Raw genomic sequence first — 27,500 nt, 5'->3', positions numbered from 1 at the left:
GTTAATCTTTTAGTGCTCAGTGTGAATCAGTAGGATTCAGCTGCACTGGAGACACACACACACACACACACACACACACTGGACACACACACACACACACACACACACACACACACACACACACACGCTCACACACTGGACACACGCGCTCACACACACTGGACACACACACTGGACACACACACTGGACACACACACTGGACACACACACACACACACACACACACACACACACACACACACACACACACACACACACACACACACACACACACACGCTCAAGTGACCTACTTTTCACTGTGCTGGTGGTGCAGCCCAACTATTCAAAACCTATTCAAATATTTCCTCAAAGAAAAAGAAATATTTCCACAAAGTAAATACCTAGGCTTAGGCTCAGCCTGTGTCTCTACTCCTATCTATATTACTATATATATATATATATATTACTATACTATACTACTATTTATACTATGTCTAACCCTGTCAAGTGAGATTTCAGGGGAGTAGCTACAGATAGGTAAATAGTAGGGGTGGGAATCTCTTGGCACCTCACGATTCGATTCGATTCCGATTCAGAGGTCAACGATTCGATTCTAAACCGATTCTCGATTCTAAACCGATTATCGATTCTAAACCGATAAAACGATTATCGATGCATCTCGATTTTTAAAACATTTGAGTTTGCTACTCAGAGTCTCAAATCACTTCCTACTTTGTGTTTGATAATTAAAGAAAATCAACAGATCTATTTTTTTATTAGAGAAAAAGTGTGTCCTTGTCACAATTATGACTTTCTATGAACAATGCAATAATCGATGCAGCTTGCATTTCAACACAAAATGAATGTGTAAAAAAAAAAAAAAAAATAATTAAAAAAAAAAAAATATTATTATTTATTTTTATTTTTTTATTTAAAAAAAAAATCGATTATGAACTTTTCTGAATCGAGACAGAATCGTTCTAGAGAGAATCGAGAGAAATCGAAAAATCGATTTTTTTCCCCCACCCCTAGTAAATAGACTCACCTCCTCAATGCCTCCCTCCACTCTGGGGTTGCTGCCGGCCCTCTTCATTCCACCTCTGACCCCCCCGGCCACGTCCGATTTCGACCTCTGGTGGCGGGGGGCCTTGAGCGGCGACAGGTACCTGTCCGACGGGCTTCCGGGGGGCGAGGCGGCGGCCACCACTTCCCCCTGGCGCCCCTGCGGCGGCGGCGGCGGCGGCTGCAGCAGGTTGGAGATGATGTGCTTGCGCAGCTTGTTGCCGCGCGAGTGGCGCTGCGTGGAGATGTGCATGTCGGCGGAGTAGGCGCCCAGCAGCCAGGCGCACTGCATGGAGAAGGCCACGCTCTGGGCGCAGCGCAGCAGCAGGTACGGCCGGATGGCCTCGCCCAGCTCCTCGTCCATGTGCACGTAGATGTTGAGCAGCTGCGGCAGGTGGAAGTCCACCTCCGGCTCGGGGAAGCTGAAGAGGCGGTTGCCGATGTAGGCCTGCACGCCGGGCTCCTTGGACTTGTAGAGGTACGCGATCGCCATGGAGACGTCGAAGAGTTTGCACTCGAAGAGACGCAGCAGCCAGGACTGCTTGGATGTGGAGCAGGAGGAAGAGGAGGTAGACAATGATGATGATGATGATGATGATGATGACACTGGTGGTAGTGGTGACGATGGGGGCGATGATGACGATTGGTGATGACGCACCCTCACTTTCACTCATTGCTGATGGAGAATCGGAGCATTCACCGCCCGTCTCTTCTGCGGGCACCTCTTCCTTCTCATCCCACTCTCCCATCACCAGCTGATCTGCGGGCACCGCGTCCTCCTCCTCTCCCGTCTCCGCCACCTCCAGGTGGACCGCCGCGTCCTCCTCCTCTCCCGTCTCCACCACCTCCAGGTGGACCGGCCCATTGCCTGTGCCGCAGGGGGAAGGGGGGGGATTGAGGCTGTCCTGGTTGTCGCCTTCGCCCTGGTTGAGCACTCCCATGGTCCTCAGCTTCTGCAGCACTTCCTGGCACGCCTTCTGGGCCACCGTAGGGTCGATGATGGGGTCCGGCTCCGGCTCCCGCTCCGTCTCCGTCTCCCGCTCCGGCTCCGGCTCCAGGGAGAGCCCCTCTGAGCTGCTCCCACAGTCACTGCACAGTCTCTGGGCCACCGTAGGGTCGATGATGGGGTCCGGCTCCGGCTCCGGCTCCCGCTCGGACTCCGGCTCCGGCTCCAGGGAGAGCCCCTCTGAGCTGCTCCCACAGTCACTGCTCGGACCCAGGCTGGACAGGCTGGAGGACAGGTGGTGGTGGTGGTGGTGGTGGTGGTGGTGTGGGGAGCATCCCGGGGAGGACGAGCATGAGGAAGAGGAGGAGGTGGAGGATGAGGAGGAGGCGCAGGAGGCGGAGGAGGGAGAGGAGGGGCAGGAAAACAAGGAGGTGGAGGCGGAGAGACTCTGGCGGAGGTGTAGCTCCTCCACCTGAACGGGTGGCACTGCTACGTGGATGTCAGCCATGCCAGCCTGGAGAGAGAGAGAGAGAGAGAGAGAGAGAGAGAGAGAGAGAGAGAGAGAGAGAGAGAGGGGAAAAGAACATGGGTGGATGGATAGAAAGAGAGAAAGAGAGAGAGAGAACAAGGGGAGACAGAGAGACAAAAGGGAGGAAAAGAAGATGGATGGATGGAGAGAGAGAGAGAGAACAAGGGGAGACAGAGAGAGAAAGAAAAGAGTGGGAGAAAGTGAGAGTATGTGTGTGAGAGAGAGAGAGAGAGAGAACTAATTTAAATGCTGAGATTTTTCAATCCATTCAGTAAATACAGGCCAAAACATAACCCTAATCCTGTGAGAGGGACACAGGAAGAGACAGGCAGCCTAGCCTCGATCTAGGTGACTTCACGTCATTTGTTTGTTTTATCTGGACCCAAAGACCTGCTGACCCCGCCACAGTTCAGGGCTTGATCCAAACCAGAGGGAGAGGTTGGCACATCATGAATATACTTAGAATTCAATTCAATTCATTCTGGACTGAGAATATAACGGCATGAAAGGATTCAGCAGTCTTGGGGCACATCTCCGAGCTCTTGCTGTGTCCCTACTGGTCTGCCTACAGCAATCTTGGGCACATCTCCGAGCTCTTTCTGTGTCCCGACTGGTCCGCCTACAGCAATCTTGGGCACATCTCCGAGCTCTTGCTGTGTCCCTACTGGTGTGCCTACAGCAGTCTTGGGCACATCTCCGAGCTCTTTCTGTGTCCCGACTGGTCCGCCTACAGCAGTCTTGGGCACATCTCCGAGCTCTTGCTGTGTCCCTACTGGTCTGCCTACAGCAGTCTTGGGCACATCTCCGAGCTCTTTCTGTGTCCCTACTGGTCTGCCTACAGCAATCTTGGGCACATCTCCGAGCTCTTTCTGTGTCCCGACTGGTCCGCCTACCACTTGGCATGGATGGCTGCTGGCTCCTACCACTTCCCTTTACCCTCCATGTCTTTTACTCTTTCAAGGAACTAGAGTGAAGGTCTGCTTGACGACGAAGAGCCGAGGCATGTCACCAAGACAAGAATGCGTGCGTGGTATGCTGCATGACTGGTTTGCTTTTGAGCAAGATTCGCCGACACGTGTGTTTCCACTGTGCGCTTACGTCATCTGCCTAATTATAACCCCCTTAAGCCGGAGGCAGCAATTGCTTTCGTGATGAAAAAGGAGGAACTATATTTTGGTCACAGAGTACGCAAGTCTACCGGATGTTTGTAGTGTTTCGTGTTATCGAAAATATATGGTGTGAGCGAAACAACATTAGTAGAAAACCCTAGACAAACCATTTGGGTTTGAGTTCAAATGTAGTGATCAGTTGGTCTTTTGTAACTAAGTGTTGTCTTGTGAAAATAAAGATGTTGTATGATGTATGGTAGAGCAGAAAAAGACAGACTGTACGACTGTGTGCCTCAATAGTGGGGCAGTTAACTCAGATTTTCATAGCTATTGTGCATTTTATGATAAAAGCAACACATTTGGCAGAAACAAAGGGATTCTCATCAGATTTAGAAATGGATTATCCTATTTAAGTATAATTATATATTTAAACACATCCTGGATTTAAAAAAAGTAATTTAGGCTTACATTGATGATAAATCAAATAAAGGGTAGATGCTATTTAATTCTGCCTGTTTTGATAGGTCTTTGAAGGAAATTAATGGGAGTAAATGGAGGCACTGAAGAAGTACAAATTAAATAAATAAGTTAAAGAAAAAGTTAATGTTAAATGATTTGGGAAGTGTTACAGAGCACACATTTTTGCTCAATTTATAATAATAATAATAATGTATCCAATGTACACTGTCCCTCTTGATCAAATAAACACATTGCCCTCTGATTAGAGGGCGTCGACATTCCTTTTTTAGATTAATTTCATGACGTGTATATGCAACAAATGGTTGTGGATTCGTCAGCATCGCAAGCCTGGCAAGGTTCAGGATGATGTTAAACTGTAGATGGCGTGTTGAGCCATTTTCAACCCAATAAAATGCTGATTTTTCATAAAAATGGTAATTTTATAATAATAATAATACATCAGACTTATATAGCGCCTTTCAAAGTTCTCAAAGACGCTTAATATACTGTGGAATAAAAAAAAAAGGTCAATATTTACAACAGCATTGATGTGTTTCATCACAGTTCCGTCATAACATTACATTCACTGTTAAAATCCCCCCCACACATTTTAGGGTGCAGTTACACATTAAAAATGACCTGCAAAGAGGTTCTCTGGAAACAAGACTGTTCCCAGCAGTTCAACCTCCTACCAACAGAGGGTGCAGCCTAGTCATAGATAGATTTCTAAACGAATACATTTTTGTTTTTTATACTGATACTTTTTTTTTATCAATTTGGGAGAAATGTACTAGTAAAATAACGAACACGAATTTAGCCTAGGATTATAAGTAAAATACGGTCTACTTGTGAGAATAATCATTGTATGACATCACTGTTTACTAAGCCCGTCCCACAGGAAGTGAAAATGATGAAAACAAGGTTGCGTAGACCGTCCAACACAGAAATAGAAAACTCAGCAGAGCGCAGAAGTGGAGACAAGAGCAGATCAACCTGTCTAGAGAAGTGATGTACTGAACTGATTTACGCCCCCCTTGTAGTGGAGACACTCAAGTCTTATCTTTACATGGTTTACTCTTTGGTCAAATATGGTAAGTCTCAACGTTTGGCTGTATCATCAAGTTACTGCTAGATTGCTAACGCTAGCATGTTAGCTGACTGACACCCGACCTGCTGCACTCAATGGCATCTGTATTAAGTAATTTGCTAACGATGTAAAGATAATAAACATCCGTAGCTATGTGCCTTATTCATCAATTGAGGTATTAGTTTATGCCTCATCCTTTTTAACCATTAATCGGGAGGAAAATAGACTTTAAGAAGATGTGTCTTAAAAAAAGGATTTTACAAACTTAGCCAGCTAATGTCAATATTTTCGTCAGTCAACTCCAAGATCGAATAACATACATTTTACATCGCTACTAACAATTAGCATTTTACATAAGGTTTACACTTTGTTGTTCAACGTTCACTATTATGCTAGGTACTATAATGAGTAATATATAACAATAGCCTTAAGATCATATAGTATGCTGCTCTAGTTCTTTGACATTAAGACGAATTTTAAAGTCAGTGTTTCATTTTAATCGTGAGTTCAGATTAATGGTTGGTGAAGTAACGTCAGGCATAAGCCTAATCAAATTGTTGTTATTGGTTTGTTTCAGATCCTTTGACGACAAACGGTCACCAGTCGAAGCCAACAGCTGTTTAGTCTCAGGAAAACAAAAAGCTCAAGTTCCGAGTTGAACTGTGTGTTGGCCAAGTTTTTTGCTGCTCATCAGGCTGCTCATTTCTTCACACGCAGTTGAAATAGCTTAATCATTGTCTGGGCCATGCTAGGTCAGTATGCCTTGCAAGGCAAAGCACAAAGGAAGAACAACCACCGGTCTGTGTGAAATTAGCCTTAGCTTTGTCAAAGACACGTTGTTTTACACTAACGGATACCTCTTGTCATTTTCATGGTAAATAATTCAGACTTATTTGCGTCACTTCAGGTCTCTAAAGATTTAAAAAGGATGAAAGTTAACTGCATCTTATAAGTATGTAGTAAGTGTCGTTGTAAACACGTCACAGCAGCACTAGTCTCTTGAGAGTCTTGATGAGGTATCTGTAATCCAAAACTTGCGTTGTGTATTTACATGTTTAGAAAATGCTGAAGTGGGTCAGCACTATTTCGCTTGTCAGAGGATACAGCCATTTGAGTCACTACAGAGTCTAAGTGTTTTAGATGATGTCACATGATCTTTAATTAAAAAAAAAGAAAACAAAATGTGGTGGTTTCAAAATTAGCTGTCCATCCTGTTTTCAAGCTGATGCTAAGTCCTATTCTCAGGGGATCTCAAAATTAAAGGTTCTGGCGTTAAGAACAAAAGGGCTTTATTTTCTGTTTTGAGAAGTTCGAAAATACTTTGGCCTTATTAATCTCAATTGAAGTGCTTAACCAAACCCTTCCGCAATGACCGAATCTAGTTCAGAGAAAGTGTTGGGGGATACGGTGGGGTTAGGTAAAGAAGAGCAGCTGGTGACATCAGACGTCTCCAGTGTGCTTGCTCAGGATCAGAAAGACTTCAAAGTTGGGGAGACGGAAGAAGCACACCAAAGAGGACAGGATGTGTATCCTCTGGATGAAGACCCTCCAAATGTGGTTCCTCCAGGGGACACTCCATTAGTAGACAGTGGAGACCTCTTGCATCTGGAGGCAAAAACACCAGAGCCTGCTGCGCCCGTTCAACTGGAGAACGGCCAGCCGGACGATGGCCAGTCGAACGTGATACACGAAAGGCAGGTGGATGGAGAGAGTTCAGAGGTCACTGTCGGCCAGTGTGCTAACCAGAGCCAGTCCGCTGACACTGCCTCTTGCTCCATACCCAGTCTGGACGTCTCCGAGGGCAACAATGGCGTGTCCGTGGACGAGGCCCTGTCTTCGTCCTTCTCAGCCCTGGGAGCTGATGCTGGTTCCCCGTGCGTGGAGGCGACAGGTCTGGCGGAGGTGGTTCTGCCGCCCGCGACCTCCGTACCAACGTCCGCAGCAGCAGCTGGGGGTGCGGTTTCCACGGAGACTGAGACGGTCATGCCGGCGTACTACTTTGTGAAGTGGATCACCTGGAAAGAGAAGAAGACTCCCATCATCACGCAGAGCGAGAATGGACCCTGCCCCCTGCTGGCCATCATGAACATCCTGTTTTTGCGCTGGAAGGTAAGTTCTGAGCGTTCTCATATTACACAACTCTAAGAGCGATTTCACAGCCAGTTGCCCCACACGTAAGCTAATATTTTATTCACAGTTATACATCCTTAAGCAATATGGATATAATAATTAATACGTATACGTAATACAATACGTATTGTGTCATTTCTATGTTGCCTGACTGTCGGTTTCTTTGTGTGAAATGGCCAAAGACTCCTCAATCTTGAGGAAAAAAAAAAAAGATTTTTTTTTCAGAGGAGTCATTGCACCGTTTTTAGGCATTGTCCATAGACTCTGCTACTGCTATTTAGCCTGGGTCATATCCAGGTGAAAGGGTCACTGATGGCTGTTATCTGAAAGGAGAGGTCACTGATGGCTGTTCTGAGAGTTGAAACTGGGAGACTGCTGCAAACCTGCCACACCCTTGACTCCCTCCCGCCCCCGATCAGATCTAAAACGCTAGGAGGTCTGGGTCGGCCGAGACACATATGCTCGAGTCACGCTCTCCGGGAAGAGAAGAGGTTGAGACCATGAGGAGCTTAGTCGCCGGTTGAAAGTCAGTTGTGTTTTTGTTATGGAGATTATGATGCCAGATGTGGGCTGGAGACGCTGATCCTTCAGGCTAAAAAACAAAAGGCCGAACCGCCACAGGGTTGGCAAATCCTGGCAAATGTCTGTCAAGGTCAGCATCACGTGTGAGAGAATCGGCTCTTGGTACTGTGCCAAACCTCATTGTGTTGAATGACTGTGAGACATGAAATATTAGTTTTGTGATGCAGACAAGTCCCAAAAGATAAAGAGGGACATTTATAAAAGGATTACTAATACTGGTTTTTTTTTTTTTTTTCTGTGTAATACTATTGCTAAGCTGTACAAGGTCCCACTGAATTGGGGGAAATTGAGGTGGTGACTCACAGACGTGCCCATTTTGTTCCAGATACGCTGACCACCGAGCGAAGAGCGCTGGTGGGTACTGAGTAACGCATTTGGTTAAACCGTAGTGCTGGTCATTTACCACTGATCTTAACCTGACCCTAACCCTAACCCTGGGCGTATATCATCTCTGACACCAGAGCCCATTATCAGCACCTCACCAGAACTGTGTATTCTGTCTGTCTGTGTGTATTCTTCCCTGTCAACAGTGTCAATAAATATTTGACACAGGCTAACCAAATAATGCGTGACCGGATATAGTCCAGGAAAAAAAAACAGTGTGCCTGAGATCTCGACCAATCAGACTTCACTCCTCGGGACTCTCCCTGGTGGTGTTTTTCCTCGAGCGACTCATTAACCTTTTGTAGTTCACACAGTGCAGAGCGTGCCGGTCTATAGAGTAAATAAATGCAGGCAAAATGTGACGCTGTCTAAACCACAAACACAGGGTATGAAAAGTAGTCGGTGCAGAGTCACGGCAGCCTAATTCCCATGGGAATGAGTAAGTGCTGCCCTGCTGTGAGGATGGAGTGGTGTTTTTGTTTTGTTTTGGTTTATTTTTTTGGGCGATGAGCACAAGCTTAACGGTGGAAACCCATGACACCGTTATGAGCGACGCGATATTTAAATCCCATGCATTTCAATGGGAGCCAAGCCATTGTGACGTAGACCACCGTTTTGGGCGAAGCGACCGATAAAAGTTGGGAAATGTTGAATCCTATGCAAATGAGGAGCGATTTCCCGGCAGCGGCCAATCAGATTGTTTGGTGTCGTCTCTGACGGTTTGAAAATTATATTTCCACACGCTACAACACGCCCACTCAAAGCGATGGAAGCGTATCGTGTCGCTGTCATGGGTTTGCACCGTAAGCCTCTGACCTGATGGAAACCTCTGACCTGATGGAAGCCTCTGGAATGATGGCCCCATGGCAGGCTACGCGAGAGAGAGAATAGTGTGGCTTCTCCTGCCCAGAAAGCATTCGGGCCGCAACCATAGAAACGAATGGCCACGGTCATCAGGCGGCGTGTGTTTTCAGAAAGCATAATTGGAAAACCACCATCCTCACGATAGAGAGGCAAGCACTCTAAACACTCCGTCTCTCCCTCAGCCTCCACGGTGGTTGCCCAGCAACACTTTTGGGAAATGCAGCCCAGAAGGGATAGTCTCTCTAGCACTTTACACAAGCAGAGCACAAGGGCGCTTTAGGGAATAGCAAACTCTGTTCATGGAGAGGTAGGGTCTTTTAGATGACGTGGCGTGTGAATCTGCCCTAACCTGACCCCCCCATCCCCCCCTCCCCCAGGCCAAGCTGCCCCCGCAGACGGAGGTCATCACCACAGAGGACCTCATGGCCCACCTGGGTAAGACGTGTCAAGTGTATTTCATCATAAAACATTTAAATTTACATTTAACATTAAACGCGTGATGGCACCCATTTCGCAGTAATTGATGATAACCGCTGAATTAAAAGATCAAATGACTGTGTTCATGATATGTATCTAAAGCAACGCCATGCAGGAATTGACCTCTTTTTGAGGCATGTTTGTATAGCGAGCTAGTTTTGGTTTTCATCTTCAAATTCATTTGGATGAGATATGGTCATGTGAAGGACAGATAAACACACCTGTTGTTCCCACTAGCTCACAGCACTACAAGTAAGGTATATTGTCAGAAGACACCAGCTAGCATATTTAGCAAACTTGGATCATTCCATGTGCTGTTGTTGATGTCTGCGAGATTGAGTTGTTCCCTTTAGACCAAAGCTCCTCACTGCTGCATTTAGAGCACCTGATTGGTCTGCATAAAACATGCGTTATTTGTTATAATGGTATTGATGCAGCCGGATCCTTTAGCTTGTTAACTTCTAAATCAACACCAGTCAACTGACTCGGTCAACACAAGTCAGCTTTGTCATTAGTCATATGTCACTAAGGTGGAGTGCATCAGCTTTTCAACAGATATCTCTAATCATTCAGGATTGTCAGGGCATGCGGCCAAGCAGAACCCTATATTTTACACATTCATTTGCAATTCCCTGCTAAGTTAACGCCAGCATGTCTTGAAATATATATATTTTCTGTCACCATCACTTTTGAATGAAGCCTCATACTTTAGTTGTATTATTATCAAAGTCAAACTCCTAATATCTTTGCCAGTTTTTTAAGGAAGCATTTTCTTTTAATTCTTTCTTTCCATGTCTTGTGTACCAGGGGAATGTGTGCTGTCAATCAAACCAAGGGAGACCGCTGAGGGCATGGAACTGAACTTCCAGCAGGTGAGCCTAACATCATAACAGAACACACACACTGCCTCTGTTTTACGGTGTGTGTGTGTCGGTGTTTTATATATATAGAGGGAAACGTGTCTGCATACCTCCAGATGCCCATCGTGTGTGTGTGTGTGTGTGTGTGTGTGTGTATGTGTGTGTGTCTAGTCAACCTCTGGCAATGTGTGTATGCCTCCAGACTATTATCAGTGCAAGTGTCTGGATGTGTACGTGGTTAACTCCACACAGGGTGTCGACACACACAGTTTTTATCTGTGCGAGTGTATGTTTGTGTGTGTTTATGTGTGCGAGTGTCTGTGTATGTTTGTGTGTGTGTGTGTGTGTGTGTTTATGAGTGTGTGTTGTGTGTTGACGCAGAGGGCTGTTATTTGCCCAAACACAGGCGTCATGGCCAGTGCTTAGTGTCAGTGGCTCCTAGAGTGTTTCTGAAAAGGCTTAGATGGCTGGGACTATGCTTGTGCTTGACGGGCACTCTGTGTTGGGGGCCACTGTGGCCCCTAGAGATGGCTGGGATTATGCTTGCGCTTGACGGGCACTCTGTGTTGGGGGCCACTGTGGCCCCTCAGAGCCAGTCAACAGGGACCAGCCCCATTCTTCCTGCCAAAGTACTACTGTGCAGTTTGTTTGTTTGTTCAGCTTTCAAAGAACACCCCCCCCCCCCTCCCACAGTGATCACTTGACCTTGAATGTGAATGATGTGAGTGGATGGATGTGTGGACTGCATGTACATATTAAGGCTAATATTACAGTGAATAATAGTTATGCATGTTATGACTAACAATACTGTGATTTTAATTGCCACCGATATCAATTAATTCAAAATGAAGATAGGCTTTGATAGAATTGAGTTGTAAAACTTTTTGAATAACTGTATACTAACAATTGTACCAACAAGACCACAGTTCCTTCTCTGTTGCAAATTTTTTATTTATTTTTTTTAAAAACTCTTCTTTACTTCCTGACCTTTGACCTGTGTGCAGAACATGAGCGATGCCATGGCGGTGTTGCCCAAGCTGTCCACAGGCCTGGACGTGAACGTGCGCTTCACTGGAGTGTGTGACTTTGAGTACACGCCCGAGTGCATCGTCTTCGACCTGCTGGACCTTCCCCTGTACCACGGCTGGCTGGTGGACCCCCAGGTAAGGCCCTGCGCTGGGCAACGACAACAGGATGACACAGTAAACACTCAAGCTAAATGCATGATTAAAGGTGTAAGGGCCTGCGCTGGTCAACGCATGGACACATGCACACAGGATGACGCAGTAAACACTCGAAGTAGAATGTATGATTAAAGGTGTAGTGTGTAGATTTTGTTATTGAAAATAAAGGTGCTGCAAGACTTCGAATGGGGTCACTATGAGGACATGATGAAGAGATAGTGTTGCACAATTTCCGTGTGAATTACATGAAGCCTGTTAACTTTCGTTTTTAGATTTTGATCACATTATTTGATAACATATGCAAAAATCGCACAGAAAAACAGACAATAAAGAAGATCCATAGATTGCGGTTCAATATTAGTATGACACGATTATGATTGCTGGAGAAAGATTTCAACTTTTGACATCAGAAACTCTAAGGGTTCTTGCAAATTCATAGAAATTCAGTTGAAACTGTTTTTTAAACTGTCCTGAAGTACAATAAGAAGGTCAGATCAATCTTACGAGAGAATTAAGATCTTTGGAAATAGGTGAGTGACTTGAAAATTGAGTTTGGCAAGACGAGGCAAAAGTGAGAAAATGAGAGTTTGACAAGAAACTGAGAATGAAGTTGTGGCCTAAATATGAGCAACACGTTAAAATGAGTTTGACTTGAAGGACAAAATTAGAAATACAATAACACACGAATGAAATGCATGTCTTAAATGGTAAGAAGAGCTGCTAAATAAGCTCAACATTTAGTTTTTGAGCTTTCTCTTAAAGCCAGTGTTCTCAGATCTCATGTTGTGCTATGCTATGAGGGCTGGGGTCAGCATTCTGTACTCATGTTGTGCTATGCTATGAGGGCCCTGTGAGACCAGAAGCAGGATTGTTCCAGTGGCCTTATGTCAGTATAGTTCCAGTGGCCTTATGTCAGTATAGTTCCAGTGGCCTTATGTCAGTATAGTTCCAGTGGCCTTATGTCAGTATAGTTTCAGTGGCCTTATGTCAGCCAGGTGAGACCAGAAGCAGTATAGTTTCAGTGGCCTTATGTCAGCCAGGTGTTGTTCCAGTGGCCTTATGTCAGCCAGGTGAGACCAGAAGCAGTATAGTTCCAGTGGCCTTATGTCAGCCAGGGGTTTTGGGCCTGAAGCAGTATAGTTCCAGTGGCCTTATGTCAGCCAGGGGTTTTGGGCTGTACAGAGTCCCTGTCTTTGCTCTTGGTCAGAGAAGGTACGTTGGCTGGTGGTGTTGTTTACTCTTGGTCAGATAAGGTACGTTGGCTGGTGTTGTTGTTTTTCTTGAAACGCTTGTTTTTCCCATTATGTCAGTAACAGATAGGTGTTAACCAGCAAAACCGAGGTCATGCTGACAATTTGACAGCAACAGACATGTTTTCACAAAAATGCTGAGACATCACAAGGGTTTTTTGTTTTTCTTTTCAAGCTAAAATAATCACGCATCCTGTCTGGGTTTCTGTTGTGTTGGAACAGACTGTTTCTCGTTCTAAAGGACTATCAGTTTTGGACACACAACTGAAGCGGCTTTATCTGTTGTGCTGTTGATATAAACTCAAGCTGAACCATTAACATTGGCAGACGACCTCTGGTGACTAGTACATCTTGTGAGGGAGTGAAATCAGCAGGGTCATTCTTAACAAAGCTAGTCATACCTTCAGCAGATTTTTGAATGATAGTAATTCAGTCATTTAGATACAGGGGATTTTGAGGTCATCAGTCATGAAACCCTAGTTTGTATGAAGGTTTTTTTTTTTTTTTTTTGGCTCATCTCCCGTGGTGGCAGGTGTTGAAGGGAAATTTTGGGATAGTTATATCCCCGTAGGTCAAGTCCACATGTCTGTTTGGTGTCAGTTGTTAATTAAAAGCACAGTTAATTTCATGTTCCTCCTGAATGTGTAGAGTACGTGTATGTATGTATATTTGTATATGTATATGACTGGCGATGTGAATTCTAGGCCATTGAAATGTGGTCTTTGATTATGTTGGTGTCTCTCCTCTCCTCTCTTCCTCACTCCTGTCCTGTCCTCTCCTCCTCTCCTCAGAGCCTAGAGATGGTGTCTGCTGTGGGGAAGCTCAGCTATAACCAGCTGGTTGAGAAGATTATCAACTACAAACACTCCTCTGACAGCAGTCAAGTCAGTGAAGGTGCGGCAGCTCATCACCTGCTTTTCTCACACACACACACACACACACACACACACACACGAGCATACACGCACATACACATACACACTCCCAGCACACACACACTCCCAGCACACACACACCCCCAGCACACACACACCCTACACTTACCCATAGTAACGCTGAAAACCTCTGTGTCAGATCAGGTCAGAGGCTGCTTTGCTAACTGGGTGTGTCCCTCTTTCACAAGCACAAGTACACATCTCTGAACACCCAAACAGACCGCTAATGACACAATAGAAATATTCTTGTAGGCTACACACATGTAGGCTTTTTTAGATGTAGAATATGAATACGAATGTCTGTATTCCCTGATTGCTGCCTTCCGCCAGTTAAGAACAGCAGCACATTTGGTCTGTGCGATTGGAAATGATGTACGCATTTATTAGCATGTAGAGCGAGGAAGTGAAATCCGATTCCCAAGTGGCCACTTGAGACGCAGGTGCATAGATGCGTAGCATCTCCAGATACGTGGCATTACTGTGAGAGTTCATATGAATAAAATTAAAAAAAGACCAATACAGAGTCAGTATTATGATTAGTGAGTAAGACTAGTATGGGGGGATTTTGGAAAGAAAAACCAATTCATAAAGGCATATGTGGAGTTTTATTTCAGTTGCACTGTCATCCTGTAATTCTGTTCCTGTGTTGTGGCTCTTCTTCTCTCTCGTATTGAGAGCGCTGTGTTCAGGCACAAGCCTCTTTTGTTTGTTCATCATATGACTCATGACTCTCTTCCTCCCTCCCTCCCTCCCTCCCACCCTCCCTCCCACTCTTTCTTCTCTCTGTTATCATCTCCGCCCTTTATTGCCCTCCATCTGTTCTCTCTCTCTCTCTCTCTCTCCCTCGCTCTCTCGCTCTCCATCGTTCCTCTCCTCCCTTAGGTTTGGTGGCGGAGCAGTTCCTGGAATCCACGGCAACCCAGCTGTCCTATCACGGCCTGTGTGAGCTCAACACCACGGCCAAGGAGGGCGAGCTGTCCGTCTTCTTCAGGAACAACCACTTCAGCACCATGATCAAACACAAGGTGTGGCCTGTCTGTCTGCCTGTCTGTCTCTCTGCCTGCCTGTCGGTCTGTCTGCCTGTCTGTCTGCCTGCCTGTCTCTGCCTGCCTGCCTGCCTGCCTGTCTGCCTGTCTGTCTGTCTGTCCATTGTGCATCAGTGCAGGCTTTTTAAAGTGCATTTATGTGTATCTAATGTCTGACATGCCATGCATTAATTATTACAGATACATATGCGTGACGGTTGCATTATACTTTTAGATACATATTGCATACAATTACATTTTATTATTACGTTACATATACCATACATGTCTATTACATACAGTACATTATATCTCCTCCTATAGTTCAGCTGCTAGAGCAAGGTGCAAGTAACGCTGAAGTCATGGGTTTGATACCCAGGGAGCTCAAACACTGATGAACATATGTATCTGCACGTCTTGTGTAAACCGCTTTGAAGAACAGTGTCTGCTGAAGGAATACATACAAATGGGAGCGTAAACATCCAGTTACATGTGCAGTGTTTAAACTACAGCAGTCAGGGTGGAAGGAAGTGGTTGATGACGATTGTCATGATCTTATCTATATATATTCAATTAATCAGAAATGCAGGCAAAATTGTGTTTGTACAGTTACTTAATGAGTTGTCTTGAGGCATTAAATGAACGGTCCTAGTCCTTTTTGACCTATGACCTTTAGTGACCTTTGACCTGTGTTTGACCCTCCAGGGGCATCTGTACCTGCTGGTGACGGACCAGGGCTTCCTGCAGGAGGAGAGTCTGGTGTGGGAGAGTCTGCATAACGTGGAGGGCGACGGCAACTTCTGTGACTCCGACTTCCGCCTCAGCCACCCTCCTCAGCGGGGCGCGGCGTCATCGTCCACCGCGGACGCCCCGACCCCCCAGCAGCAGCGGCAGCAGATTGACCAGGTACACACACACACACACACACACACACACACACACACACACACACACACACACACACACGGACGCCCCCCCCCCCCCCCACACCCCAGCAGCAGCGGCAGCAGATCGACCAGGTACACACACACACACAGGCACACACACACACACACACACACACACACACACACACACACACACACACACACACACACACACACACACAAATAATTGCAAAACCCTGGTGGGATTTGTAGGTATTCCTACAAAAAAATAAATAACTTTTTAAGATTTACTGAAAACATTTTTCAGCAGTTTATGAGTATTCCTGCAGCAAATCCAGTCACTTTTGGTCGCAACAATCACAACACACCCTTGAAAGATCCTGATTTCCTCTCTCACTCTTCTCCCTCTCCTCGGTCCTCCTCAGGACTACCTGGTGTCCATGTCTCTCCCTCTCCTCTCTCCTCCTCAGGACTACCTGGTGGCCATATCTCTCACTCTTCTCTCTCCTCCTCAGGACTACCTGCGTTCCCCTGCCCTGCGTTCCCCTGCTGTGGGTGAGCCCTGCCCTGCGTTCCCCTGCCCTGCGTTCCCCTGCTGTGGCTGAGCCCTGCTGTGGGTGATCATGCACAAGAGAGATGCATGGAGACAGTGAAGGCGCTCAGGCTGAGAAGGGGGCAGTTGGCTTCTTCACTCCCAGTAAGACCACGGCCCAACAGAGTAATGGACAGCCACCAGGGGCGAAACAGCTGTACATAGAGGATGGCAGACCACTGGGTGATGGACAGCTACGAGGGCGAAACAGCTGTACATAGAGGATGGCAGACCACTGGGTAATGGAGATGTGCTGCACCACTAACATTGGATCAGCGGCCTCCGTAATCACGAGTGAACACCTTCCATCTTCACCTCCTAAACCTCCTCATCTATTTATTAAACATTTTTAGACATTAACTGGGAATCGACCCAAGGGAGGGCACTCAGTGTAACTGGTATGGTGGAGACAACTCTACACTCTAAACCTAACCCACTCTTCAATAGAGAAAGGTAGATATTTGGTTCTAAACTCGAGCACCGATCCCTGAGTGGCATGGCCTATAGGTTGGTTCCGTCCGCGTTCCATTCAGTGTGTGTACATTCTGAGTCCAACTCATATACAATGGTATAAACTAATCTGTATGGTTCTCCATACATGAGGATAGAACTCAGTGTTAGTGTTCATTTGAGTCCCGGAGCAGTGTTGCTGTTGCTCCTGCTGAAGGAAGAACGCCACGTGTAACTTACCTCCTCGTCCTCTAGGCGGCGCTGTGTGTCCGTGATGAAGATGATGTACTGGCTCATGAGGGTGAGCAGTTCGCTGTAGCGAGTTCTCAGGTTGACATACTTGAGGAGAGAGAAGTCAACGATGCAATCAGAAATACAAAAATACATAAATAAACAGGGAAATCAATGCACTGCTAAAAAACTAAAACACCTAAATTCAGAAAGATTAGATGGAATGATGTAATCCGACACACTTGGAATGAGATTAACAGTGGCAGAGATTCCCGATCTCCTTCACCTACCTCCTGAATGATGTTATCGGACACGGAGTCCATTTTGGATTTCTTGGCGGGAGAGGCCAGTGGTTCACCCAGGGCTTTGTAGGTGACCAGCTGAAGCTCGTAGTCCTATAGGATGACAGAGTTAAGAAAACTACTAATCACATACTGACTATTCGAGAGAAGAGGGAAGTCAATCTACCTTCACGGCGTCGATGTAAGACTTGGCATATTTCTGACACTCGTCCACTTTATCTTTGTTTTTCTCAATCTCCTGCAGGAGTTTCTGTAAAAAAAGACGATAGTTCACAGCAGTTAGTGACAAAGATATCTATGTTATGTTCCATGTTCCCACTGAGCAAGGCTCCCGAACCTTAACTATGAGTTCACTAACATTTTACACCAACAGAATTACATGATTGAGACAGATGAATCACTTTGAGTATATAAAAAAATCCTTCACTTCTAACATTCAAATAATTGATCAATTTTTTACATTTCTTCTGATATTGAAAAGAAAAACGTATTTTCTACTCTTTTAAGATGCGATAGCGTACCTTCTCCTGAGCCAGCTGGTCCTTGAGCATTGAGGCTCCCCTGATGGGAGCGGCACAGCTCTTCTCCTGCCTCTGCTTGGCGTCGGCCGCCCAGGTGATGAGCCAGTCGTAGCTGTCTCTGTACAGCTTCATCTGGTGGGCCAGGTTGTCCAGCTCACGTTGGCGCAGGTCGATCTGGGCGGACACGGCCTGCCAGCGCTCCTGCATGTTGGTGATGAGCGAGCGGTAGTGCTCCAGCTCGGCGTCGCGCTCGCTGTGGACGCTCCTCATGCGGTCGTGCACCGCCGCCGCCTTCTGGAGCTCCTGGTCCAAGCGCTCGAACGTGGCCTGCTCTTTATCGGCGTCCTCGCACAGTTTCTGTTCAAGAAGCACAGGTTTCAAATCAAACAAGGACCACGAAACCAGAAATAATTCCAAGTAGGTGTAAACCTACTTGGCAATAAATCCAATTCTGATTCTGATTCTGATTCTGACAAGGAAGACCTGCTTTTGACTTAGATCATCTCTCAGAAATTAAAGGTACAGTCTGTAATTCTGGTGAAAGGTTGTTGATTTTTAGCTCAACAGCCAATCAAATTACACCCCTCCCTTACATGCTCCTCAGGCAGCATCTTGATTGGCTGGAATAGTGAATGTCTCGGTCTTGATTGGCTGGAATAGTGAATGTCTCGATCTTGATTGGCTGGAATAGTGAATGTCTCGATCTTGATTGGCTGGAATAGTGAATGTCTCGGTCCGAGCTACTTTGTTTGTTTCCCATTTACCAGGACAGCAAGAGGACGGAGAGGAGCGATTCACTGAGTTTCACAACATTGGATTGACTAATTGGAATTGTATTATTTTGGACTGGTCTTTTAATTTATAATTTTTTGGTGATGAAATGTAATTATTTTTACCAGTGAGTATTCGTACCTTGAGCTGCGTGAGGTGAGTATTCGTACCTTGAGCTGGCTGAGGTGAGCCTTCACTTCCTTCTCCTCAGCAGGAACCTTGTTGACGTTACGCAGCTGGCCCTCAAACTTCTTGAGCCCCTCCTCAGCTTCCTGTGTGCTGCGGATCACCACATCGATGGTCTTCAACCTGGCAGATTAAGAGGAAATTATGTCAATTTGGTAATAAGGGTCCCGTACTATCAGTTCTCTAGTTTAGGCAAGCTCAAAATCAAGCTACGAGAAATAGAGACCTATTGTTACACTACACTAGTGTTCTCTCCTATTGTTACATTAGGTGTCTATTGCTCGTAGCTTGATTGTTCTCTCCTTCGTACGTCGCTTTGGATAAAAGCGTCTGCTAAATGACTTAATGTAAATGTCGCTAATACGCAAGTTTGTTTTAGTAGCTGACCATGGTCCTGAAATGCACAGCTGTGTGTATGTGATGTGCATCGATACCCCTAAGGTTAAGGGTTAGAGTTCATAAGAAGTGACCTGTACATTAGGAAGAGAATGGGAAGGAGGCGGGATACTGAGCTAAGACGGGCAGGTTAAATCATGTTAATGACAGCTGTTAATCATCCCCATATGTTATAAAACATAATTTAAGGGATATTGCATGGCTTCAGAGATGAATTTACAGTTTATAAAACATATTTTAAGTACAGCATGTGCATTTATTTTTTAATTATATATAGATTTGTTTATTAACATATAAGTATTTATATTTTAAGTTTTGATATACTTTAGTATGAGTATTTGAAGCTTATTTGCATTTCATATTGGGAGCTTACTTGTCGATGTAGACAGAGGACAGGCTGTAGACGTGGTCCATCTTCTTGAGGGTGGCGTCCAGCTCGGAGCGCAGGAGAGGCATGGAGCCCGAGGCCTGAGGCGACGCCAGCACACTCTCCGTCTGCGTGGCCACCTTCCCCAGGTCTTTCTTGATGCTCTCCAGCTCGATCTGCACTTGCTGATGGACCAGAAGCACAGACAGAGTTAGGGGTCAGGAGGCGAGGTGGTGGTGGGTTACAGAAACCCCAAGAGAGAGGAGGGACCATAGGAAATAAAATGGAGGATAGGAGATGAAACCATGGCCTTATGAGGTAATGTGAAGTAATAAAGTGTAGTTCTCTATGTGACCAGTGACAACCATGATCACAGTAAAAGATCCAGACCCTCTTTGACATTTCATGAAAAGATATAGATTTTTTTATCTCAAAACTAAACAAACCGTTATAAACTGATGGAATCATTCACACATGTCCTTTACATTCATTTTGCAATCCACTGACTATGACTAGATTAGATTGGACTAGGTTCTAGGTTCTAGAAGGGATCCTAGTGAGCAGTTCTGGGTCGGTACCTTCTGTTATGGAATCATTGACATGTACTTTTACATTCATTTCGCAGTCCATTAACTATGACCATCTAGGTTCTAGAAGGGATCCTAGCGAGCAGTTCTGGGTCGGTACCTTCTGGTCGGAGGCCCTCTGGGTGCAGGCCTGGAGCGGCTCCTTGTCCACGGGGTGCCTGAGGCGGCTGACGGTGCGGTTCTCACAGCTCTCCAGCCTCAGCCGCAGGTCTCGGATCTGACTCATGTAGGTCTTACACAGAGTTTCATCTTGCTCTCCTGCAAACACACACACACACACACACACACACACACACACACGCACTCACACACACACACACACACACACACACACAGACACACACACACACACACACACACACACACACACACACACTCAATCACACACACACACACACACACACACGCACACGCACACGCACACGCACACACACACACACACGCACACACACACACACACACAGAGGTGCTGTTACAGGTCTGATTGAGAAACAGTGGCTATAGATACACGTGCAAAAGAGGTTAGACACACAATCTAGCAGCAGTGTTATGTAGAGGTATACGATAGGTAACTCGTCTGAAGGGGCACAAACACTAGTGCTTACAATGTGAGTAAAACATGACAGCGAAACCCATACACACACACACACACACACACACACACACACACACACACACACACACACACACACACACACACAGAACTCTCACAGCAGCGCTTTTAGTAACTTTAGCAATGGCCGATGTTGAACAGCAGAAAAAAAACAGTTGGTCCCACTTCATATTAAGTATTCTTATTGACTTACAGAAGTCATAAATACTAATACTAAGTCCTAATATTTACGAGTTAGAACTCTTAATATGAAACAGGGCCAGACCAGATATACGTATTTGCCGCTCTAAGCACAAAGCCACACAGACTCAAACAGAACAGCACCAATCAATCAAGGGCCTTTACAGCACAGCACCAATCACGAGCCTTTACAGCACAGCACCAATCACGGGCCTTTACCAGAGAGGTTCTCTGCTCCGCCTGGAACATGTCCTGCAATATCATGTCGACAGTTACCACCTCATCCTCAGGGAACTCACACACATCATCATGTCAACAGGAACTCACACACATCAATCATACATGTCCAACAGGAACTCACACACATCATACATGTCCAACAGGAACTCACACACATCATACATGTCCAACAGGAACTCACACACATCATCATGTCAACAGGAACTCACACACATCATCATGTCAACAGGAACTCACACACATCAATCATACATGTCCAACAGGAACTCACACACATCATCATGTCAACAGTTAACACCTCATCCTCCACAGGAACTCACACACATCATCATGTCAACAGGAACTCACACACATCATCATGTCAACAGGAACTCACACACACACATCAATATACATGTCCAACAGGAACTCACACACATCAATCATACATGTCCAACAGGAACTCACACACACACACATCAATCATACATGTCCAACAGGAACTCACACACACACATCAATTATACATGTCCAACAGGAACTCACACACATCAATCATACATGTCCAACAGGAACTCACACACACACACACATCAATCATACATGTCCAACAGGAACTCACACACACACACATCAATCATACATGTCCTGCAACATCATTTCAACAGATACCACCTCATCCTCAGGGAACAGGAACTCACACACATTAGCTATATGATGCAATCACTGATAGAAAATAAGCTATGTTTAATAATGATTCGATTAGATATTCCCATTTGAGCTAGCGTCGATCATGATCTCACAGAAGCTCCGAACGAAGACAGAGCGCTTAGTGTAAAAGTGTTCACTATGGGATGCAGTGGTACAGTGGGCCCCACGGTTCTGTATGTATCACAGGTTTTTGGGTCACGGCGCGGTTTCGTTATCTTTATATTTAAGAGGAATAAAATCACCTTTTAAACGATTAACTATTCATTTCGGTATACCGAACGGTTCGACTTATTACCGCTTGTACGTTGCATCCATAGTACACACTCACATGTACTTATCTATTCTTCCAAAGCACTTCACCACATAGGTACAGTACAGGGATGGTATAGGTTTACCATATATTACTGTCTGCTGTACCAGATGAGCCATGTATGTAAATGTAGATTATACATGTTATGGACTATGTCTTCCCCCTATGAATTTAGGATAGTGCCCTTCTGTGCCGGCTGTGCCATGTACACACTCAGCCTATGCTGTATTCCTGTGTTTCTATGGGCCCAACTGGTAGAGCATGTTTGATACCAGTGATTAATACCCGATGATAATGTATATCTGCACTGATCTGTACGTTTTCTATGGATAATAGAAATGAATAGCTGATAATATATAATATGTTGTCGATCTGAGTGCTCTGCAGTCAGCCCACCTTGCTCCAAAGACTGCACTAGGATCGTCTTAGTGCTGCCGGGCCACTGGAACCCGTTCTCCGCCTGCAGGCGGTCGTCGGCGCCGAACATCTCCGAGTCCGGGCTGTCCTTCATGAAGTTCTGGTAGTGCAGCTCCAGGTTCTTCAGGGCCAGCCGGTACTCTTCAACCTTTCAGACGTCTTAACTGAACACGAGAGAACAGCCACAGAAATAAGTACGTGTGCTAAAGTAAATAGTTCATTTCACAACAAATCAAACAAAAGCAGATTATATATAGCATTTGGGAAATAGCATATATACGTCAATTATTTAAAATGTTACATTATTGTTAGAGGGGAACTGGATCAACCACTCAGCATGGCGTGGTAAATTGTCAGTTTCACAAGAAAACAAACTCAGAAAAAAGAGGTAAACAGATTTGGCGAATTTCATGTACCGCAACTTTTACCCGATTCTCCCTTGCCTTGACTTATATTCATTTCAGACAGCTTTCTAAGCACTCACTGTCTGTTGCCTGTGCGAAAAGGTACAAGTAAGGACTCGCATTTGTGGATGTCTCGGTATTAAGGTTTTGCATGAAAGCTGGGGTGAGTAGTTCTGGTTCATTGACATATGCCACAACATCTTACCTGCCAACATTTGAGTAGCAAATTACGGGGAGATTTCGGCGGGTGGGAGTTTTGAGGGGGCGAGGATGGCAGAGGTTTGGCAAATGTTGGTTTGAGGGATGTCGTATATATAAGTATTTATAGACAACGTATTTATTATGTATTATGTAGTCTTCTGTATATAGATAAATACACAATAACTGTATTTATTAACAAAACAAATTTCTTTCTTTATTATTATGTATGTATTCGCAATCTATTTATTCACAATCACTTATTATAACAACTAACTATTGCAATAAATTATTATTTATTCATGACATTTTTTATTACAACAAAATCATTCATATGAACATCACAGAAACAGTTGATGTAAGCCTTGCACAGGTCTCAGGATATGTATTATAATTTAAAACTACTGTTTTGTAGTATTGTATATGTAGGTGGCTGACTTGGCTGCCCTAAATATTTTCTTAGATGGGGTGTACTTTGAATGAGGCTTAGTATAGTTTATTACACATCATGATTGCGTTTCATACATGATCTGGCAACTTTAGAACATTGGAGAAACATTTTGATTTGATTATTAATAAAATACGTTTGGACCTCGTAAAATACGCGAGATTACCGGGAGAAATGAGAAAACGGGAGGGGGGGCGGGAGATGGGTCAGAATACGGGAGAAACCCGGGAAAAACGGGAGAGTTGACAGGTATGCACAACATGAACAGGTATCTGACCGCTGGAACTCCTAAAGAGACCGTGCTGCAAATGCAGTGTGGCAACAGTGTGACTCCTGTGTGAGGGTTCTTTAGCGTGAAGAAGTTCTAGTGTGAGTGCTGTGTGAGGGTTCTTTACCATGAAGAGGTTCTAGTGTGAGTGCTGTGTGAGGGGTCTTTACCGTGAAGAGGTTCTAGTGTGAGAGCTGTGTAAGGGTTCTTTACCATGAAGAGGTTCTAGTGTGAGAGCTGTGTGAGGGTTCTTTACCATGAAGAGGTTCTAGTAAGAGTGCTGTGTGAGGGTTCTGTACCGTGAAGAGGTTCTAGTGTGAGAGCTGTGTTCTTTACCATGAAAAGGTTCTAGTGTGACTCCTGTGTAGGGGTCTTTACCATGAAGAGGTTTTACTGTGAGTGCTGTGTGAGGGTTCTGTACCGTGAAGAGGTTTTACTGTGAGAGCTGTGTGAGGGTTCTTTACTGTGAGAGCTGTGTGAGGGTTCTTTACTGTGAGTGCTGTGTGAGGGTTCTTTACTGTGAGAGCTGTGTGAGGGTTCTTTACTGTGAGAGCTGTGTGAGGGTTCTTTACCATGAAGAAGTTCTACTGTGAGAGCTGTGTGAGGGTTCTTTACCATGAAGAAGTTCTAGTAAGAGTGCTGTGTGAGGGTTCTTTACTGTGAGTGCTGTGTGAGGGTTCTGTACCGTGAAGGAGTTCTAGTGTGAGTGCTGTGTGAGGGTTCTTTACTGTGAGAGCTGTGTTCTTTACCCTGAAGAAGTTCTAGTGTGAGTGCTGTGTGGGGTTCCTTACCATGAAGAAGTTCCAGGAGCTGATGTGCTGGATGTCCCTCATGAGGTACTGCCACGACAGGAGGCTCTTCATGTCAACGTGGAGCCTCTGCCACAGCACAAACATCTTCTTCAGACCGCCGTCCAGCCTGCACACACACACACACAGACACACAGACACACAGACACACAGACACACACACACACACACACACACACACACACACACACACACACACACATTTACATTCAGTCAATTAGCAGAGGCTTTAATCCGGAGTAAAGGTATGGTGACCATATAATAAGCATCTAGGTGACTGGTTAGAGTGTGAGTGTGTGTGTGTGTGTGTGAGGTCAAAGGTCAGCCACTCACTCGGTGACGCTCTCCAGCGCCTCCTTGTTGGGTGTGTGTGTGTGTGTGTGTGTGTGTGTGTGTGTGTGTGTGGTGTGTGTGTGTGTGTGTGTGTGTGTGTGTCAGCCACTCACTCTGTGACGCTCTCCAGTGCTTCCTTGTTGGGTGTGTGTGTGTGTGTGTATGTATGTGTGTGTGTGTGTGTGTGTGTGTGTGTGTGTGTGTGTGTGGTGTGTGTGGTGTGTGTGTGGTGTGTGTGTGTGTGTGTGTGTGTGAGGTCAAAGGTCAGCCACTCACTCGGTGACGCTCTCCACCGCCTCCTTGTTGGTGGGCGGGACCAGGAAGCAGACGGAGGGCATGGTGGCCTCGCCTCCTTTGGGGTTCCGCACCTTCCACTTGTAGGGCTGGGAGTTATTGAGCAGCGTGCAGTCATCGCCCCTGTGCACCGTGATCTGCAGCACAACACAAGACACACACACACACACACACACACACACACACACACACACACACAACACAAGACACACACACACACACACACACACAACACAAGACACACACACACACAACACAAGACACACATACACACACACACAACACAACACACACACACACACACACACACACACAACACAAGACACACACACACACACACACACACAACACAAGACACACACACACACAACACAAGACACACACACACACAAACACAACACAAGACACACACACACACACACACACACAACACAAGACACACACAAGACACACACACACACACACACACACAACACAAGACACACACACACACACACACACACACACAACATACACACACAACACAAGACACACACACACACACACACACACACACACACACACACACACACACACACACACACAACACAAGAGCACAAGTCACTCACTGCTAGGCATCACTGTGGATTAGCAGCAGCTTTAAGCACCAAATCATGTAAGGTAATGGGGTCGGGATATTCTGCAATTTTCCTTTGGGATCAATGAAGTATTCTCTCTCTCTCTCTCTCTCTATCCATCCATCCATCTATCTATCTATCCACCCATCCATCCATCTATCCATCCATTTATCTATCTATCTATCTATCTATCTATCTATCTATCTATCTATTTATCCATCCATCCATCCATCCATCATCTATCTCTCTCTCTCTCCCTCTCTCTCTCTCCCTCACCCTCTTCCTCTCTCCCTCTCCCTCTCCCTCTCTCCCTCTCCCTCTCCCTCTCTCCCTCTCTCTCTCTCTCTCTCAATCATCTGTTTCTCACCTCCATCTGTTTGAAGTCACACACGGCCTGCAGGGGCTGTTTTGGCCCTTGACAGGGTTGCCAGGGTTACGGGCTTGAGTTGGGGTGATGGTCTTGGCGCGTCTGTTCAGACCGTCCAGGTGAGTCTTAAAACTCATTCAGTTGCTCCTTCTCGTCCTGCTCACACACACAAGAGACACACACACACACACACACACACACACACACACACACACACACAAGAGACACACACACACACACACACACACACACACACACACACACCACACACACACACAAGGGACACACACACACACACCACACACACACAGACACACACACACACACACACACACACACACACACACACACACACAAGAGACACACACACACACACACAATGGATACACATGAAGGATGGAGGACTTGGGCTTCACATGTTTGTTCGCTGACAGCTTTTCCGATTGTCAGGGAAAAATTTGGCATCTATGAATCACTATCACTGTAGTCAAACGTGGACTGACGCATATTCACACAGGCCGTACTGTAGTATGGAGTTACAAGTCACAAAGTCACTGAAAATCGACAAACAGAGAATCAGAAGAAAAAAGATACTCTGAAATGCTTTTCTAAACATCACTCAGTTCCTGAAAGTCACACTGAGGTCAGGCAGACACGGGATGCTTTATGTGAGTCACACACACACACACACACACACACACACACACACACCGCTGAGTCCTGCAGCAGGTCCTCGAGCCTGGTCACGGTGATGGAGCGGTCACACACGTACTTCCTCTTCATCGTGTCGTGGATCTTCTTCATTTGGTCGTTGGCCTCTTTCACGTCGTTAAAGAACTGCATTGTAAACAGAGGGAGGGGCACAACACAGCGTAGCTGATTAGCAAGAGTGTTAGCCTGACAGAAGTGTAATTGCATTTCATTATTATTACTAAGGTATGTTTTTACATTACGTTTTGTAATTTTTCACAAGTGTAATGTTCTTTTTGTCGTGAATCTGTACACCTAGTGGCAGCTTTCATGCATTTCTGTGTGTGTGTGTGTGTGTGTGTGTGTTTGTCTACTTGTGTATACGCAAAGTGAATTAATGAGCGTGCGTGCGCACGTGTGTGTGTGTGTGAGTGCTTGTGTATATGTGAGTGAATGGATGAGTGTGCA

The 27,500-nt window shown here is 45.6% G+C and overlaps 4 protein-coding genes and 1 pseudogene across 4 annotated transcripts in view; 1 reads left to right on the top strand and 4 right to left on the bottom strand.

Moving 5' to 3' along the window:
- The window catches only part of LOC116224944 (phosphatidylinositol 4-kinase beta-like), a 17,561-nt gene extending 14,100 nt beyond the window's left edge, over positions 1–3,461 (bottom strand). Inside the window, exons 1-4 of the mRNA XM_031585921.2 lie at positions 3,455–3,461; positions 3,065–3,353; positions 1,744–2,273; positions 1,027–1,706 (exon numbers count right to left, since the gene is read on the bottom strand). Of these exons, the coding sequence (XP_031441781.2) occupies positions 1,027–1,706; positions 1,744–2,273; positions 3,065–3,353; positions 3,455–3,461 (1,506 nt within the window). The remainder of the gene's footprint in view (positions 1–1,026; positions 1,707–1,743; positions 2,274–3,064; positions 3,354–3,454) is intronic.
- LOC105890386 (catenin beta-1-like) overlaps positions 1–27,500 on the bottom strand; it is a 118,949-nt gene that overhangs the window by 38,944 nt on the left and 52,505 nt on the right. The window lies entirely within an intron of this gene.
- On the top strand, positions 4,986–16,356 carry LOC116217889 (ubiquitin carboxyl-terminal hydrolase MINDY-1-like). The gene is made up of 9 exons (XM_031586610.2): positions 4,986–5,177; positions 5,751–7,282; positions 9,511–9,568; positions 10,418–10,482; positions 11,475–11,633; positions 13,696–13,798; positions 14,722–14,864; positions 15,570–15,770; positions 16,177–16,356. The coding sequence occupies exons 2-9, from the start codon at positions 6,542–6,544 to the stop codon at positions 16,354–16,356; spliced, it is 1,650 nt and encodes a 549-aa protein (XP_031442470.1). The 5' UTR covers positions 4,986–5,177; positions 5,751–6,541.
- On the bottom strand, positions 16,508–26,381 carry LOC116225064 (plectin-like). The gene is made up of 12 exons (XM_031586609.2): positions 26,343–26,381; positions 25,341–25,495; positions 24,714–24,840; positions 22,584–22,752; positions 21,167–21,199; positions 20,255–20,412; positions 19,574–19,752; positions 18,789–18,927; positions 17,848–18,204; positions 17,493–17,576; positions 17,315–17,419; positions 16,508–17,132 (listed from the first exon to the last, which is right to left on the bottom strand). Exons 1-12 carry the CDS (start codon positions 26,346–26,348, stop codon positions 16,968–16,970), a joined length of 1,677 nt encoding a protein of 558 aa, XP_031442469.1. The 5' UTR covers positions 26,349–26,381; the 3' UTR covers positions 16,508–16,967.
- The window catches only part of LOC116225063, a 24,638-nt pseudogene continuing 23,549 nt past the window's right edge, over positions 26,412–27,500 (bottom strand).

The sequence above is a fragment of the Clupea harengus genome, chromosome 19 (assembly GCF_900700415.2).
Source record: "Clupea harengus chromosome 19, Ch_v2.0.2, whole genome shotgun sequence".
NCBI lineage: Eukaryota > Metazoa > Chordata > Actinopteri > Clupeiformes > Clupeidae > Clupea > Clupea harengus.
This window is presented reverse-complemented; position numbering and strand designations above follow the sequence as displayed.

Excerpts from the sequence above, each read along its gene's own strand:
- LOC116217889 (XM_031586610.2), top strand. The coding sequence starts at position 6,542 with ATGACCGAATCTAGTTCAGAGAAAGTGTTGGGGGATACGGTGGGGTTA. Across the intron at positions 9,569-10,417 it reads GGACCTCATGGCCCACCTGG|GGGAATGTGTGCTGTCAATC; the intron begins GTAAGACGTGTC and ends CTTGTGTACCAG. Across the intron at positions 14,865-15,569 it reads GCACCATGATCAAACACAAG|GGGCATCTGTACCTGCTGGT; the intron begins GTGTGGCCTGTC and ends TTGACCCTCCAG.
- LOC116225064 (XM_031586609.2), bottom strand. Across the intron at positions 24,841-25,340 it reads GCGGTGGAGAGCGTCACCGA|GCTGGACGGCGGTCTGAAGA; the intron begins GTGAGTGGCTGA and ends GTGTGTGTGCAG. Across the intron at positions 19,753-20,254 it reads AGAGGGCCTCCGACCAGAAG|CAAGTGCAGATCGAGCTGGA; the intron begins GTACCGACCCAG and ends CTGGTCCATCAG.